At 51.0% G+C, this 18,085-nt stretch overlaps 1 protein-coding gene across 1 annotated transcript in view; it reads left to right on the top strand.

Annotated features, from left to right (window-relative positions):
- The first annotated feature begins 2,850 nt into the window (after positions 1 to 2,850).
- WSCD2 (WSC domain containing 2) overlaps positions 2,851 to 18,085 on the top strand; it is a 64,434-nt gene continuing 49,199 nt past the window's right edge. The window contains exon 1 of the mRNA XM_015413258.1: positions 2,851 to 3,232. Coding sequence (XP_015268744.1) covers positions 2,851 to 3,232 — 382 coding nt within the window. The remainder of the gene's footprint in view (positions 3,233 to 18,085) is intronic.

Here is an 18,085-nt window from a genome sequence, read left to right as displayed (position 1 = left end):
GGTTGCTCAGCCAGAGATGCTGCTTTGCCTCTGCATTGGCTGACGTGTTCCTGGGGGTTTGTCAGTGTCTGCTTCAAAGCCGCTTCTTTGTTCTTGAAGGGTTCTTCTGAGACCAAGATGTGAAGGCCGGGAAGAAGAACACAACATAAAAATTCAGGGGGAGGGAGTGGGTTCCTCCCCCCCAGCTTATTTTCACCCAAGGGCAATGTTTACAATGGAGAGACTGGAAATCCTTCTGTGAGATGCTTCATCTTTTACCACGAATGGTGTGCTTTTAAGGCTGGGTGTTTCACACTCCACATACATCATGTGAAAATGGTTTGGGACTTTTCAGTTTTTTCCACTGGAAAAACTGGAGAATTTGGGGGAAGCGCTGAAAACCCCCCCCTATGATGATGGTGGTGCTGGGGATGATGATTAAATTTTGGAACGAGGGAAAGGAGAGACAAACTTTGATGCAAAAGGTGTAGTAGGAACGTTTTTATGCAAGTCAGTCAACAGCATTAGATAATGATAATTACTGTGTCTGCTGTAGACATACACAACATTTGCAGGAATATTTTGAAAACGTAAATATTTTTGGCAACAATATGCCATAATGTGCTTAATGACAACACACAATTTAAAACTTTGGTGTTTTAAATGTTGTGGAGCTTAATTTAACAACCAGATATGTTGGTAGGCCTATTTAGTGTGACCTTGCGCAGTTCCACAGGGCCTGCAAGACGGAGCTCTTCCGCCAGGCTTTCGCCACTACTACTACATCATTACCACCAACACCCCCCGCCCCAGAGGCCCGTTACCCGCCATCGACGGATCGGGCCCCGGGGGGAACCCCACTCCCAAAGCACATGATGTGCCCGGCGTCATCACGTCACCCATGCTGGGCGCGCCGGGGGCGGAGTCGCGGTCATCCGAGGGAAAACTCTATGTTTTTCTCTCGGATGACCGTGGCCCCGCCCCCGGCGTGACTGACGTGGCTGCGTCACTTCTGGGTGAACTGGTTGCAGCGCGCGCACGCTATGCGTGCACACACGCACTCCCGGACCGCAGCTGGAGTCCCCCGCTGTGCATACAGCGGGGACATGGCAACCCTACCACCCTCTTTCTGTGCAATTTTTGCAGTTTCCTTATTGTGTTTTGCTTTACTGTTGTCACAGTGGGGCAGGCCAGGCAGAAGACGGCCATCAGTTGAGTGGCTAGACAGGGGCTGGACAGGCGAAAGAACCTAAGGATGGAGGGGGTCCGAAGGAAGAGAAGGAGTCTAGGGAAAGGAGAAGACCAGAAGGAGAAGGAGAAGAAGAAGAAGAGATTGGATTTATCCCCCGCCCTTCACTACCCAAAGGTGTCTCAGAGCGGCTTACAAACTCCTTTCCCTTCCCCTCCCCACAACAGACACCCTGTGATCAATGTTCCCTCTAAGCTGTGGGGTCTTGTGGGCAAAAATTCTACTTTGTGAGCTCCTGGCATTAAAGTTGTGAGCGAGCGATTTGGCTGCTGCATCAATTAGTTTGCTCTGGAGCCGTCCCTTCCTGAGCAAAGACAAAAATGTGTGAGCCAGAGGCTAAAAACTGTGAGCTAGCTCACACTAACTCAGCTTAGAGGGAACACTGCCTGTGATGTAGGTGGGACTGAGGGAGCTCTTGACCAATGTTCCCTCTAAGCTGAGGAGTCTTGTGAGCAAAAATTCTACTTTGTGAGCTACTGGCATTACAGTTGTGAGCAAGAGATTTGGCCACTGCATAAATTAGTTTGCTCTGGAGCCCTCCTTCCTGAGCCAAGGCAAAAATGTGTGAGCCGGAGGCTAAAAAACTGTGAGCTAGCTCACACTATCTCAGCTTAGAGGGAACACTGCTCTTGACAGAAACTGCTCTTTTTCAAGAACAGCTCTTGACAGAGCTACGGCTTGCCCAAGGTCATCCAGCCAGGTGCAAGTGGAGGAGGAGTGGGGGAATCAAACCCGGTTCTCCCAGATTAGAGCCCGCGCACTTCACCACGACAGATGCTGAGGGAGGGGGAACTGGGAGGGCATTTGGATGAAGAGAAGGGATGCCAGTAGGATCCAGACAGGTGTGGAAGGTCCAAGTTCCGTTTGGCTTGACAGAACCAGCCACTTCTCCGGTGGTCAACATCCGGTATCCATTTCCTTGTCTTCATGCCGTTTCTGCATTTTGAATTCCAGGTACCATCTTCTGATTCGGATGCGGCGATGAATGGCAGGCCGTCGAACAGAGGTCCCAGGCGTCACGTTATACCCAGAATGCCCTGGGTCACCTCTCCGTTTCTTCTGCTGAAAGAGGAGATCCTGCTTCTCGCGCTCAAGAGAAGGCTCTGAAAGGACCTTCCCCCCTCAGACTGGAAGCCACGGACGGAGACGGCATCGGCAGATCAGCTTTCCGAAGGCCTTTGCTTCCACAAAGACCACCCCGCGGCCAATGGAAATTCCGGGCCACTCTCTGGGGGATGGTTAATGGGAGACAAAGAAAATGGTGCCCAGCAGGGATTCCTGTTGGAGAAAGCGCCGTCTTTTTCAGCGCCAGCCCGGCATCTAAAACAAGATAACACACGTTCCCTCGCCAAGGCCAGGGCCCGCCGGGACCACGGAATGGTGAGTTATTTTTGTGCAAGGTAGAAACACGACCAATTCGTGGTGCCAACTGGAATCGTTCCCCGCTTGAAATACCACCGTGGAGCCACAGACAATAGAGGGTTGTCTACCGGGCACCACGACTCTGATATCAGCCATCTGCGTTCTTGTCCCTAGCTCGGAAATCTGTTTGCAAGCCTGGAGTCGCTGCTGCTTTCTGTGTTGCGGATTTGCGCCCGACCGAGAAACGGAATGAAACCAGCATGGCCAGGCTCTTGGTGAAATTCCAACGGTACTTCCAGCGGAAACCCATCCGGTTCTTCATGCTGATCGCCCTCTACTTGACTGCCGGCAGCCTGGTGTTCCTCCACGCCAGCTTCACCGGGGAGCCGAGAGTCTCGGAGAACGAGCCCACGGCCAATGATGGCACCAGCCGCAGGACCGAACTCCAGTATCTGGGGACACCGCAGCTTAGCAGGGAATTTAAGGAGCTGCCAGAGCCTCTGACGACTGCTCGGAGGTACGGGTCCTGGTTTAAAATTCCTTCCAAGGACATACCAGGGAGGAGCAATCCGGGAGACTACGGCGGGACGTGGAGCAGGGCCCTCAAGGGGAGGAACGTCCGCGAGAAGGAGGAAGACAAAGGTAAGGGTCCTTTGCAGGGGGATAAAGGGATCTGGTGATGTGGCTGGAAAATGTTATGCGGAGAATCTGAAGGCCTGGCTTTGGGGCCTCACAAAAGGCCTCGTGCGGGGTTCTCTCTAGTGCTGCAGCAGAAATTATCTGTTTCAAAACATAATGATCCAGTAGTCAAGCACTTTCAGGATCTGCCGATATTCACCCCTCCAATCCAGTTTGGTGTCGTGGTTAAGTGTGCAGACTCTAATCTGGGAGAACCGAGTTTGATTCCCCACTCCTCCACTTGCAGCTGCTGGATGACCTTGGGCAAGCTGTAGTAGTACCTTGGAGACGCCAACCGAGCGGTTCTACTGTAGACCAGGAGAGCCAGTTTGGTGTCGTGGTTAAGTGCGAGGACTCTGATCTGGGAGAACCGGGTTTGATTCCTAACTCCTCCACTTGCAGCTGCTGGATGACCTTGGGCAAGCCGTAGTTCTGTCAGAGCTGTCCTTGAAAGGGCAGTTCTTGAAAGAGTTCTCTCAGCCCCACCTACCTCACAAGGTGTTTGTTGTGGGGAGGGGAAGAGAAAGGAGTTTGTAAGCCACTCTGAGACTCCAAGTGAAGTGCGGGGTATAAATCCAATCTCCTCCTCCTCCTCCTCCTCCTCCTCCTCCTCCTCTTCTTCTTCTCCTCCTCTTCTGTCCCCTTCTGCTCCGACTGCTGTTGCTTAACTGGAAACATCTGGGTCCTTCCCTAAACTCACTTTCTCCATCCTGTACGAGTCACATGGCCAATCAGTGGCCACATAGGACCATCATGCAAATGATTCCATTACAATGAGAAGCTCTTCTCCTTCCCTTGGGGAAGGCAGACCTGTCTTCCATAAAGAGAAGTCCAGAGGGTAGTCGTGTCGGTCTGCAGTAGCACAGCCAGATTCGAGTTCAGTAGTACCTTAGAGAGCAAGATTTTGCGGGTATGAGCTTTTGAGAGTCAAAGCTCTCTTCGTCAGATACAAGTAGGAATGGAGATCCTGGAGCCTTACTGCTGAGTTTCGCAAGTGTCATCCCTTCAGTCATGAAAAGGTTAAACTGAGGTTTCTGTAAACTCATGATAGTCAGTTTAGCACAGAGCCAATCAGATGCAGAGCAGACTCTTCCTGCCAGGAAGGGGGAGGTTTTATTCTTAATGAGGTGACCTTAAGATTGGCGATTGGCTGATCAAATATATATAGTTCATCCTATCCCGCACCTACACAAGGGGTGGAGCTTTGGGGGAAAACTTCCACTTCCCTCCTCTTAGGGTCAGAGAGGGAACAAAGAAATAAGATGGAGTAGATCAGAACTAGGAAGATGAGTTAGTTAGACTGTGGTTCTTCTCTTCTGGGAGTGGAACAGCGGTCACTAGGTATGTGTGGAGGGGAAGGTATTAGTCAATTTCCTGCCTTGTGCAGAGGGTTGGACTAGATGACCCTGGAGGTCCCTTCCCAACCCTATGATTCTATGATTCCCATGTGATCCTTTCCCTAATCTTGAAGTCAACCTTTTTCTTAGCAGCCAAACACACACCTGTCTGCACTATTCCGCTGCATTATTCTGCCACGCTGCATTTACGCTGGTAAATATCCAGCACCTACTCATATCTGACGAAGGGAGTTTTGACTCTCGGAAGCTCATACCAGGGAAACCTTGCTGGTCTCTTAAGGTGCTCCTGGACTCGAACCCGGCTGTCTCCCAGGAGTTTGTCTAATCTGAGTTCTTTTTCTCCCCCAAAGCCTTCATCTGCACTAGGGTTGCCAGCCTCCAGGCGGGGCCTGGAGGTCTCCCGCTTTTACAACTGATCTCCAGCTGACAGGGATCAGCTCCCCTGGAGAAAATGGCTGCTTAGAAGGATGGATTCTATGCAGGGGTCATTTCGTAGAAAAAGAGCTGCAGGAGCTCATTAGCATAACTCATTAGCATAACTTATTTGCATATGCCACACCCCCTGACATCATCGGAAGCGTGTCAGAAGGCAACACCCACCGCTCAGGCTCCACTGGACTGTTTCGGATTGCTAGCTATTGCGGGGGGGGGAGTGCAGATCTGTCCTCGCAGAGGAGGGAGAGCTTGTACCTGAATAAAACTTGATCTTAAAGGTGCCACTGGACTGTTTTGGATTGCTATCTATTGGGGGGACGGGATGTACAGATCTGTCCTCTCAGAGGAAGAGCTTGTACCTGAATAAACCTTGGCCTTAAAGGTACCACTGGACTGTTTTGGACTGGGGGGCTGGGGGAAGCTCTGCAGCTTACCTGGCTGCTTCTTGCTCTGACTGAGGAATGCTGGGAGCAGGGGGCGGGGCTTGTTGCATGTGCCCGCTCCCTGGGCTCTTTACTGCCGGAGCTCCGCTCCTGTGTGCTCCTGCAGGAAATGACCCCTAATTCTATGGCATTGTACCATGCTGAGGCCCCTCCCCTCCCCAAACCCCACCCTCTCCTGGCTCCACCCCCCAAAGTCTCCGGGCATTTCCCAACCCAGACCTGGCAACCCTAATCTGCACCTTCAGAAGAGTTACGTGCCTTAGTGATCGCACCCTTCAGCTCACAGGCTGGGGAGAAGCATGTGACTGCAACATGCACACCCCACCTCCCAACCGTGTGGCCCATGGCCAGGGACCCGGCTCGCGGGTGCCACTTCTCCACGAAGCAGCTCAGAGGTTGGGATCTGGGCCCAAGCGGGTTCTTCTGCCGTTCCGCAGCACCGCAAGCCCAGCTGTCAGCCTCTCCCCCTTCATCCTCTTCTTGGCCGACGGCGTCTTTTGACTGGTGACTTATGCGGCTGTCTGCGGAGCGCTTAGCGTCTCTGAAGGCCTCATTTACTCTCCCTGACAGGACACTTAGTTTTGGAGAGGAGACGGTCTCACCACGGTGCTGTTTCATTCATTACGGAGCGGAGGGGTGACTCCTCTGTAATTCCCACGCCGTGCCCTTGCGAATCAGACCGTCCTGTTCTTGAGCTGGGGGGTGGGTGGGATGTGGCCAATTTCTGAATAAGAATGAAACTTGGATAATTGCTGGAAAGTAGTCACAGGCAGGGGTCATTTCCTGCAGGAGCGCACAGGAGCGGAGCTCCAGCAGTAAAGAGCCCAGGGGGTGGGCACATGCAACAAGCCCCTCCCCCTGCTCCCAGTGGCCCTCAGTCAGAGCAAGAAGCAGCCAGGTAAGTTGCAGAGCCCCCCCCCGGTCCAAAACAGTCCAGTGGCACCTTTAAGACCAGTTTTTATTCAGGTACAAGCTCTCCCTCCTCTGTGAAAGCAGATCTGCACGTTCCCCCACCCCAATAGCTAGCAATCCAAATCAGTCCAGTGGCACCTTTAAGACCAAGTTTTGTTCAGGTACAAGCTCTCCCTCCTCTGCGAGGACAGATCTGCACGTTCCCTCCCCCCCAATAGCCAGCAATCCAAAAGAGTCCAGTGGAGCCTGAGCGGTGGGTGTTGCCGTCTGACACACTTCCGGTGATGTCAGGGGGTGTGGCATATGCAAATGAGTCATGCTGATGAGTTATGCTAATGAGCTCCTGTACCTCTTTTTCTGCGAAATGAACCCTGGTCACAGGTCAGGACCTCGAAGGGGCAGCTGGCTGGCTTGCTTCGTATTAATGGCATTTGTTCCAAGGCAGGGTCTGTCTGTTGGGTTGCCAGAGGCTGTGGAAGGAAACGAAGGCCCCAGGATGGTGCCTTGTTGCTATTTCTGGAAGAGACAACAAATCCCCTAAAGGATCAAGACTGCTGCTTCGGGGTATCCTAAGATCTGGTCATATCCTTCTCGGGTCTCCATGTTGATGCTGGATGCATCTTTGGCCAACTGTGCTGAGCACACTAGCCCTGCTTCTTCCAGGAAAGGAATGACCTTGGTATCCAGTATCTGCAGTTGAGTCATGTCGAGTCTTGGCTACTGTAATACACATAATGTGGGGCTGCCCCTGAAGACCTCTGCTGCAGCCAGGGTGTTGATGGGGGCCTCCTGCAGTGATCAGATGGCTCCTGTCTTATGGGGGTCTGCTGAGGTTTTCAATTTCTCACTGTTGATGTTGAACAACACAGTGCTGCTCCCAAAGATCTTGAGGACTTTTTTTTTCAAGAAGAAGAGATTGGATTTATACCCCGCCCTTCACTTGGAGTCTCAGAGCGGCTTACAAACTCCTTTCCCTTCCCCTCCTCACAACAGACACCCTGTGAGGTGGGTGGGGCTGAGAGGGGGGGAAATGTGCAGATCTCACAGAGGAGGGAGAGCTTGTACCTGAATAAAAACTGGTCTTAAAGGTGCCACTGGACTGTTTTGGACTGGGGGGTGGGGGGGCCCCCTGCAACTTACCTGGCTGCTTCTTGCTCTGACTGAGGGCTGCTGGGAGCAGGGGGTGGGGCTTGTTGCATGTCCCCGCCCCCTGGGCTCTTTACTGCTGGAGCTCCGCTCCTGTGCACTCCTGCAGGAAATGACCCCTGCATGTATGATTAATTTGGAAAAGTGGCATATAAGCAGCAATGCTGATTCTGTGAACTTGGGCAGATCACGAGAGGGAGAGTAGGAAGGGTTGCCTCAGTGCTTAGTTCTTATGGCCCTTTCTTACACACCCAGGGAAATGCTGATCGCCACTTTGGGGTCAAGAAGCAATTTTTCTCCAGGCCAGTTTCGCCGGGGATCCTGGAGGTTTTTGTCATCTTCTGGGCATGGAACAGCGGTCACTGTGGGTGTGGAGGGGGGGGGAGGTCGTTGTGAATTTCCTGCATTGTGCAGGAGGTTGGACTAGATGACCACTGGTGGTCCCTTCCAACTCCCTGATCCTCTGATTCATTATCATGTGGGGGAGGGGAGGGCTAGAAGGCTCTGGCTCATAGGCAGAATGATGCAGCTCTTGTGAAAGACTGGGCCAAAGAGCAAGGAGAGAAAGAGGTGAAGGTGGCACCAGACTTCCTCCTAAGAAGTTGACAAAAGGCAGCCAGGCCAGAATAATTCTCAGAAATTGCGACTGGATCGCAGACGGCTTCTGCGGTCCAAAGATGGGAGGAAAACCCGATGGGTTTTTTCGGTCCGCGGCAGTCTGACATTGTTACCCATCCAATTCTGCCCCTTATGGCCTTGTCAATTTCCCACTGTAATCCACTGGACAGACTGTCTCGGTGCTGGATCCTTATCAGCAAGTAGCCGGACAATTCTCCCTTTTATTCCAGCATCTCTGGCCCCCGAAGGGGGTTGGGAAACCAGGCGGGTCGTGCTTTTTGCTGGCAGCCCTCGCCCAGGTCCAAAGGGTACCGGGATTCCTTCTCGAGAGCTTTCTGGTCGCTTGTGGTGTTCGAAGGGGGGGGGGGGGGGGAACGCAGTCTCCAAAACCTCGTCGACCAGGCTCATTAGTTTAATTTGAATTGACATTCAGAGGATCTCCACCAGATGGTAAGTGAGAATCAACTGTCAGTGACGGTGCAGGCGGCCGCCACGTTCCCCACCATATGCGACGCGTCCGCAGCAATTAACCTCCGATAGGACGGCTTCTAATTCCTAATGACGGCCGTGGATTTGGCTGGGGGAAAAGAATGGCACCGTTTGACACAGGCGAGGTGTGTCTGTCCCCTTCCCCCTCCTCCGACTCTCCGAAAAGGTGGAGGGACAGATGGAGGGGCTTCTCCTCCTTTATCCTCCACCGGCCCCTTCGTCCATTTGTACAAGAGGAAGGAGGAAGGGAGGGACCTTTCCAAAATTGTTTCTGAATTGGAACTATAAAGCATTAAGAATTCTATATGTTGTTGTGGAAGGCTTTCACGGCCGGAGTTCATTAGTTGCTGTAGATTTTCCGGGTTGTGTGGCCGTGGTCTTGGCATTGTAGAACCTGATGTTTCGCCAGCAGCTGTGACTGGCATCCTCAGAAGTATAACACAGAAAGATGGCGTACTCTCTGTGTCAAGGTGAGAAGAAAATGGTAGGCGGGTGTCTTACAGGGCTCTTTTTGTAGCAGGAACTCCTTTGCATATTAGGGCACACACCCCTAATGTAGCCAATCCTCCAAGAGCTTACAGAGCTCTTCTTACAGGAGCTACTGTAAGCTCTTGGAGGATTGGCTACATTAGGAGTGTGTCACTTAATATGCAAATGAGTACCTGCTACAAAAAGAGTAGATATAAATAAATCATTTATATCTACTCCAGAAGGTGAGGAAGGGCTGAATCATTATCTTGTAGGAGTTCCTCAGGGTGTGAACATGCTAATGGAGGAGCTTTCCTGAGGAGGTTCTTTTGTATATGGATTGTTTCCTGAGGAGGTTTCCTGTTTCCTGAGGAGGTTCTTTTGTATGTGGATTGGCTGTTGAAATTCTAATCTTATCTTTAGTGGTATTGTCAGATGAAAGGCCTTTTGTGTTTTTCAGGACAGGAAACCATGCCATTTATTTTTAAACTCTCTTCTTTCCTGTTGAAATTGTGTTTATGTTTATGAATTTCAATGGCTTCCCTGTGTAATCTGACATGGTAATTGGAAGTGTTGTCCAGCCGTTCAGTGTCTTGGAGCAAAATACTGTGTCCTGTTTGGGTTAGGCTATGTTCAGCCACTACTGATTTTTCAGGTTAGCCAAGTCTGCAGTGTCTTTCATGTTCTTTTATACTACCACCACTTCATACACACGATAAGTTGTCTTCATCAATTCATAGACGCTCCATAAGGATTCAATGATTTTCTACAATAAATTTTTACAAATGTCAATACATGTTTACCAATAAATTATGGAGTGTCTATGAATTGATGAAGACAATTTTATCGTATGTATGAAATGGTGGTAGTATGTTGAAATTTGTGGCTTGGTTTATTCCTTGATATAATAATGACTGTAAAATGTAATTGATAGGTTGATTGATGTAAGAAGAAGTCTTGCGAAACGGAAGATATTGCTGAGAGTTTTGTCCATCACATCATCTGTAATGACATGGAATAATTGTTATGCTTATTTAAGAATGTTTTTTTTAATAGGATTGTAGAATATTTATGAATATATGTATGCACAATGCAGTATTGTTGTCATTATTAGTTCTTGATACTGCAACCCCTGTATCGTTATCTATTGATCTGGTGCCTGACCTGCTCAGAGGTTCCTCGTCGCCAGCCTCCCTGGCCCCGCGGAATTGCTGGTGAGAGTGAAAGAAAGAGGGGCAAAGGGAGGAGGAGGCCACAAAGGGAAGGGGAGAAGAAGAGATTGGATTTATCCCCCACCCTTCACTACCCAAAGGAGTCTCAGAGCGGCTTACAATCTCCTTTCCCTTCCCCTCCCCACAACAGACACCCTGTGAGGGAGGCGGGGCTGAGAGAGCTCTTGACAGAAACGGCTCTTTTTTCAAGAACAGCTCTTATCAGAACTACGACTTGTCCAAGGTCATCCAGCCAGGTGCGAGTGGAGGAGTGGGGAATCAAACCCGGTTCTCCCAGATTAGAGTCCGCGCACTTAACCACGACACCAAACTGGCTCTCTTTGCAATGCCTCCTCTTTGCAATGCCTCGCCCAAGGTCAAGTCCCGTCTTTCTCCCTTCCCAAACAGCATCCTCGGATCCCAAAACAGTTTGGGTGGCAAATTCTGCCCCACGTGCACAGCTGGAGCTGGGGTGGACGAAGGCCTCTCTTTGGGGATATTGTTTTCAGGAGCCTTTGTTTCTTTCTCCTGACAATCCCAAGTCATTGGTTTCTTTTATGCCATTGACAGAATAGGTGCAAACATAACATGGAAAGGTTGTGCATGCTCCATTTTCAGGGGAAATGCAATGTGAGGAATTGTGACATGGAAGATATATAAAAAGCAAACACTATATTAATAACGCAGACCACAACTGCTCAAACGTCATGCAAAAAAGAGAATAACAGAGGACCACATATATCAGTCAAATAAATTTACATCATATAATGTACGGGTCCATGAATAGTGCAAGTCCATAAATGGTACATAAATAAGAATAGTGCAAGTCCATAAATGATACACAGGCAAGACAAAGGACGAAGACTCCGGATTTTGATCTTCGTTTCGATAGCTCTTCTTCAAGAAGTTCATACTACTTCATAAAGAACTCATAATGAAATGGTATATGTAGGAAGAAAAATCCTTCATACAGCACTCACAGTGTATAAAAGCCTTCAAATCAGTATTACAGGAGAAAATTCAATCCTATTATTATCATTCAAAGCGGGGCCCCGATCAGCAAAGGAACAAACCCTTCAATATCGTTTCACAATATTTGCTTTATCTGAGCACGTCGCAATCCCGATTCTTCTCAATCACTACTTATCAACTCTTGAAGGAAACATTCCATGTTGACTCTCTAATAACAGAACCCCAGGTCTTCACAATGTACAGAACCCAAGGTCTTCACATCTCAAAATGGAAAATTTTTTAGTTGACCCAGCAGGGCAGAGAAATTGTTTCACACCCGTCACCTACAGGAAAAGAAGGAAATGCAAAGCTCAGCAGACCTGGGGTGTGGATCCAGGGACTGGGCCCCATCCACCACAGGCGGATTGGGACCTTAAAACAGCCATGGAGCGAGTGGAGTGCAGCGGACCCCTTGAGCCGAGGCCGTGCCATGGTGTAACCAGATCCAAGCGCAGGGCCCAGTTCACTCAATTTGCTCCCCTGGGTACCAGGGGCTCTTGAGGGCAGCTGCCCACCTGGATCTTTCCTGTAAGTTAAAGGACCCGTCCGCCCCCAAACCTATCATGCTGTTTAGGCGAACCTAAACAGCATGATAAAAAGTAGAGACATCACCCTGTCAACAAAAGTCCGCATGGTCAAAGCAATGGTATTCCCAGTAGTCATGTATGGCTGCGAGAGTTGGACTATAAGGAAGGCCGAGCGCCGAAGAATAGATTCTTTTGAACTATGGTGCTGGAGAAGACTCTTGAGAGTCCCTTGGACTGCAAGAAGGTCAAATCAGTCAATCCTAAAATAAATCAACCCTGACTGTTCCCTGGAAGGCCAGATATTGAAGCTGAAGCTCAAATACTTTGGCCACCAAATGAGAAGGGAGCACTCACTGGAGAAGACCCTGATGCTGGGTAAGATTGAAGGTCAAAGAAGACGGGGACGGCAAAGGGTGAGATAGTCAGACAGTGTTATAGAGGCAACGAACATGAAATTGAGCCAACTTCAGAGGACGGCAGAAGACAGGAGGGCCTGGCGGGAGCTGGTCCATGGGGTCGCAAAGACTCGGACTCGACTGCGACTGAACAACAACAAAAAAACCACCCCCAGTCTCCGGGACGTAAAATGAAGAGAAAATGCCAGAAATCTGGCCCGCTCACGGGATGGTTTTTCACAGCTCCCTGCCTTGGGCAATTTCTGTCCTAATCAGAAAAAGCTGCAGGTCTCTTGTCAGGCCATATTAATAGGCATGACTTCAATGGATTACCGAGCAGCAGAATATCCACCTGGCGCTCGGAGTGTAACGGCTCCCCCCCCCCCCCCCTTAATAGGTGTAAGAAATGGCAGGAGCCACAGTTCAGTGAACAAACAGCCTCTGCGACAAGCACGGCCGGAGCTTTTTTCCAACAGTTCACACACACCCCTCCCTACGCTCTTTATTCTGTTGCAAAAAAGCTGAAGGCCGTGGGCTGGGGGAGCAGGGCTTGAGGTCCGAGCACTGGTTGCCAGGGATGCCGGTTAGCAGAACGGTCCGGAAGAGTCATTCTGCAGTGTCGCTAAATTTGAGTCCAGGGGCACCTTGGAGGTTCCAACCGAGCGGTTCTACTGCAGACCAGGAGAGCCAGTTTGGTGTCGTGGTTAAGTGGGAGGACTCTGATCTGGGAGAACCGGGTTTGATTCCCCACTCCTCCACTTGCAGCTGCTGGATGACCTTGGGTCAGTCACAAGTTCTCTCTGAGCTGTCCTTGAAAAAGAGCAGTTTCTGTCAAGAGCTCTCTCAGCCCCACCTACCTCACAGGGTGTCTGTTGTGGGGAGGGGAGGGGAGGGGAAGGGAAAGGAGTTTGTAAACTGCTCTGAGGGTGTTATTCAGATGGGGCGTTTCAGCCGGCATAAACTGTACCGGTTGGAACCGGTGCAGTTTATGCCGGCTGAAACGCGATCTCACTCACCTCCTGTCTGCGGAGCCCATCGTTGTATTCCCGTCCACACACAGCGGGCATCGGCGTTTGTTTTTTTTAACTCAGTTTGAGCATGCGCATAGGCAGCCACCCACAGAATGGTGACCTTTGCACATGCGCAAAAGACCCCGTCTGACATTTAAACTTTAAAGGTAAGGACTTACCTTTAAAGTTTAAAGAGCAAAGTAGCCTCCCTGAGGTCCCGGACTCCTCCGAAACGCTAAACTAAGGCCCTTTCCTTTTTTAAAAAAACAAACGCCAGGGCGAAGCTTCGCCCAAGCGCATATCGCCAACCTTTAAAAAAAAAATGGCGGGCGAAAATCGGAAGTCTCAGGCTTCCGAACGGATACAATGTTGGAGAGCGATCAGACGGGGGGGGGGGGTAAAGCAATTACAACCGTTGCACGCAGGATAGCACCACTTGGGGACCTAGTAGCAGAATACAACGGTGTAAAGCTCTTTGCAACCGTTAGGGACGGAAGGCAGATGGTCTACGTGTGAACGCCGGTAAGTACACTGATTGCAACCGGCACCTATTCCTGAGACTCCCTTGGGTAGTGAAGGGCCATGGGGTATAAATCCAATCTCCTCTCCTCCTCCTCCTCCACTCTCTGAAACTGTTCTGGAGTCGGAGCGGCGCCCAGAGACCTCCCGCTATTATAACTGATCTCCAGAGGACCAGGATTAGTTGCCCTGGAGAAAATGGCTGCAGTGGAAGGTGGGCTCTGGGTGAAGTGAAAGACCTCCAGCCGAGACCCTGGAGAGCCAGGTTTTTACACAGCAGCTCACCCCTTTCCAGCAGCACCGCCTGGCCCCGGGCAGGTAAGTCAGGAGCAAGGTTTCCGAAACAGGAAATGGTCAACCCCGAGAAGGGGCATGTGGCTCAGTCAAGGTGAAGCACTTTCCTTCTGCACAGGAGGCCTTGCATGGTCAGGTCCACAGTCCAGACCCAGAGTGGGCTCCTGCGCCTTTAAGAGCGGCAGAGAAGGATTAGGGCAGGGGTCCTCAACCTGGCGCCCGTGGGCACCATGCTGCCTGCCACATGCTCCTAGAAAGTGGGCAGGGCTGGGTGGGGCTTCTGCCCAACGGCTTTCCGGACTGACTGTGCACATTAGAAGGTATTCCGTTAAACGGAGCCGAGGGCTTCCTGTTGGAGTCATTTGTAGATGGCTGTAATTCTGGTGGCAGCCGTTTTGTGGTTGCGCTCACCAGCCCATGCCAGAATTGCAAAGGTGCCTGCAGGCTTGGGGACCCCTGGGTTTGGGCCTCTTCTTGACCACAGCCTAACCCCCCAACCCTGTAGATATGGTGCTGATCTGTATCCCTCTGATTTTGCATAGTTTACTCTGCCTCAGAGCCAGTTTGGTGTCGTGGTGGAGTGCGTGGACTCGAATCTGGGAGAACCGGCTTTGATTCCCCACTCCTCCACGAGCAGCTGCTGGATGACCTTGGGCAAGCCATAGTTCTGTCAGAGCTGTCCATGAAAGGGCAGTTTCTGTCCAGAGCTCTCTCAGCCCCACCTACCTCACAGGGTGTCTTCTGTGGGGAGGGGAAGAGAAATGAGTTTATAAGCCGCTCTGAGTGAAGGGCGGGGTATAAACCCAATCTCCTCCTCTTCTTCTCTTTAGTGAGAAACGACAGCTGAGGGGTGACATGATCGAGGTTTATAAGACTATGCCTGGGATACAGCAGATAGAGAAAGAAGTCCTTTTCTCCCTTTCTCACAATACAAGAACTCGTGGGCACTCCGTGAAATTGCTGAGCGGTCGGGTTAGAACAGATAAAAGGAAGTCCTTCTTCACCTAAAGAGTGATTCACACATGGAATTCACTGCCACAGGTGGTGGCGGCGGCTACAAGCATGGACGGCTTCAAGAGGGAATTAGATAAACATCTGGAGCAGAGGTCCATCAGTGGCTATTAGGTACAGATAGGAACTCTCAGGTTGGGGCAAGGGATGCTCTGTATTCTTGGTGCTTGGGGGGGCAAGAGTGGGAGGGCTTCTAGTGTCCTGGCCCCACTGCTGGACCTCCTGATGGCCCCTGGTATTTCTGGCCACTGTGTGACACAGAGTGTTGGACTGGATGGGCCATTGGCCTGATCCAACATTGGCTTCTCTTATGTTCTTATAAGAGGGAATTGGATAATGGGAGGGCTTCTAGTGTCCTGGCCCCACTGGTGGATCTCCTGATGGCCCCTGGTTTTTGGCCACTGTGTGACACAGAGTGTTGGACTGGATGGGCCATTGGCCTGATCCAACATTGGCTTCTCTTATGTTCTTATAAGAGGGAATTGGATAAGCATATGGAGCAGAGGTCCATTGGGGGCTATTAGCCACAAGGTACAGATGGGAACTTTCAGTTTGGGGCAAAGGATGCTCTGTATTCTTGGTGCTTGGGGGGGCAACAGTGTGGGGGGGGTTCCTAGTGTCCTGGCCCCACTGCTGGACCTCCTGAGGGCCCCTGGTATTTTTGGCCACTGTGTGACAAAGTGTTGGACTGGATGGGCCACTGCCCCGATCCAACATTGGCTTCTCTTACATCCTTATGACATGAGGGAGGGCAAAGAGCTGTACAGGGGCATGGAAGGATTCCCCAAAGAGAGCCTTAGGTTTCCCCAAGAATCCTCTTTCAGGCATCTCCTTGTACCCATACGGAAACCTGCTTGTTTGTTTTTGCATTAATGAGAAGAGATTCTCAGGGGGCCGAGCGGAGTGCCTTTTCTCCCGTTCCCTGGCCTCGGGAGCTCTGAATATAGAGCAAGAAGGAGTCTCCCTGCTTCAAGAAGGTGTTGCATTTTACAGGCTCAAGTGGTTAAGACGCTGAACTGCAGGCTGTGGAAGGTCAGTAGTTCAGCAGTTCAAGACCCGAGTTGCCGCATGACGGAGTGAGCTCCCATCTCTGGTCCCAGCTCCTGCCAACCTAGCAGTTCGAAAGCAAGAAATTGCAAGTAGATAAATAGGGACCACTTCGGTGGGAAGGGAACAGCGTTCTGTGCGCCTTGGTGTTTAGTCATGCCGGCCACATGACCACGGAAACGTCTTTGGACAGCGCTGGCTCTTCGGCTTGGAAACGGAGATGAGCACCGCAACCCTAGAGTCGGACTCGACTGGCTTTCGAGCAAGGGAACCTTTACCTTTTACCCATTCCAGGGGAGAGTTCTGCCTGCCTCGTCCCCCTAAAGGAGAAGGAGGCCGCCTCACGTCCTGGCTGGTTTCTTCTGGTGGGCAAATTGTACCTAACAAGGGAGACATTCTTTCCCGGAGGCCGTACAAGGGCTTTTCTTAAGAAAGCGCAGAAATCTGGGGAACGGCAGTGCCAGCAAATCCATAAGCTCTCCTCGGGCGCTGGGGAGGGTGGCGTTCAGGACCACGTCTTTCCCCGTAATCCGTTTAGAGCGGCGTTTCCCGTGACTCTGGTAGTGCACGCCGCAGTTCATGCTGAGGAGACAGTATTGGATCTGTACTCACGTGCCCGGTGCGGGGTCAGCTGGAGATGGCCCCAAGCAGGGCTGATATGAGAGAGAGAGAGAGAGAGAGAGAGAGAGAGAGTTAGATCACAGCTGAGCATCCAGCTTAGTGTGGCTTCATGCTCCAGGATGGGACCACAACAGGATACAACCATGGTCTTGCCAGGACTTGTTCAGAGTCTGGATTTTTTAAAAAAAGTTATGCCTTTTTGGTTGGTTTGTCATCCTACGGGGAGGGCGGGATAAAAATAATAATAATAATAATAATAATAATAATAATAATAATAATAATAATAATAATCATCATCCTAGAAGCTCTTGCTCCCCCCCCCCAACTTAGTTCCATTGGGTAGCTGTGTAATTCTTTGAGGCTGTGCAGTGCAGTGGTTAGGAGGCTGTGCTCGGTTTGGGGAAGCTGAGAAGGGTGGCTTTAGGCTGGTTGTCGGTCTAGCCTACCTGGCAGGGCTGCAGTGAGGACAGACCAGAAGAGGGAAGAGTCATGGGTGCCCCTTGGAGCTCCTTGAGAGGGTAAGAAAGGGGGCAGCAGTTCATGGAGGAGGAGGAGAGGAGATTGAATTTTTATCCCCGCCCTTCACTCGGAGTCTCAGAGCGGCTTACAAACTCCTTTCCCTTCCCCTCCCCACAACGGACACCCTGTGAGGTGGGTGGGGCTGAGAGAGCTCTTGACAGAAACTGCTCTTTCAAGGACAGCTCTTGTCAGAACTGTGGCTTGCCCAAGGTCACCCAGCAGGTGCGAGTGGAGGGGTGGGGAATCAAACTTGGTTCTCCCAGATTAGAGTCAGTGCGCTTCACCACAACATCAAACTGCCTTGAGACTAGCCTAAGATCACCCAGGGTGGAACCTGGATCTGGGTCTTTCTGTCGAGGTGTTCAGGTTGCACACATGAGGCACTCTCCTCCGTTTCATCAAACCTGCAAGACAGGTTAAGCAGAGGAAGAAAGGGTGGCCCGCGGTCACCCAGTGAGCTTTGTGGCTTTGTGCCTGCTACTGAATCAGATCATCAGCCCATCAAAGTCAGTGCTGTTTACCCAGACAGAGAGCGGCTGTCCAGGGTCTTAGCCAGAGAGTGGTCTTTCCCAACCCCTGCCACTTGATCCTTTTAGACAGAGACACTGGGGGTCGAACCTGGGACCTTCCACATGCCGAGCAGATGCTCTGCCGGTAAACCAGTTCAATGTGTTATCTACTCAGACTGGCAGCTGCTCTCCAGGGTCTCAGCTAGAGGTCTTTCACATCACCTAAAAAGATCCTTTTTACTGGGGATGCCGGGGATTGAACCTGGGACCTTCT

The sequence above is a fragment of the Gekko japonicus genome, unplaced genomic scaffold (assembly GCF_001447785.1).
Source record: "Gekko japonicus isolate JY-2015 unplaced genomic scaffold, Gekko_japonicus_V1.1 scaffold10, whole genome shotgun sequence".
Classification (NCBI taxonomy): Eukaryota; Metazoa; Chordata; class Lepidosauria; order Squamata; family Gekkonidae; genus Gekko; species Gekko japonicus.
Note: the sequence above shows the minus strand (reverse complement) of the source record. Positions and strands in the feature narration are given on the sequence as shown.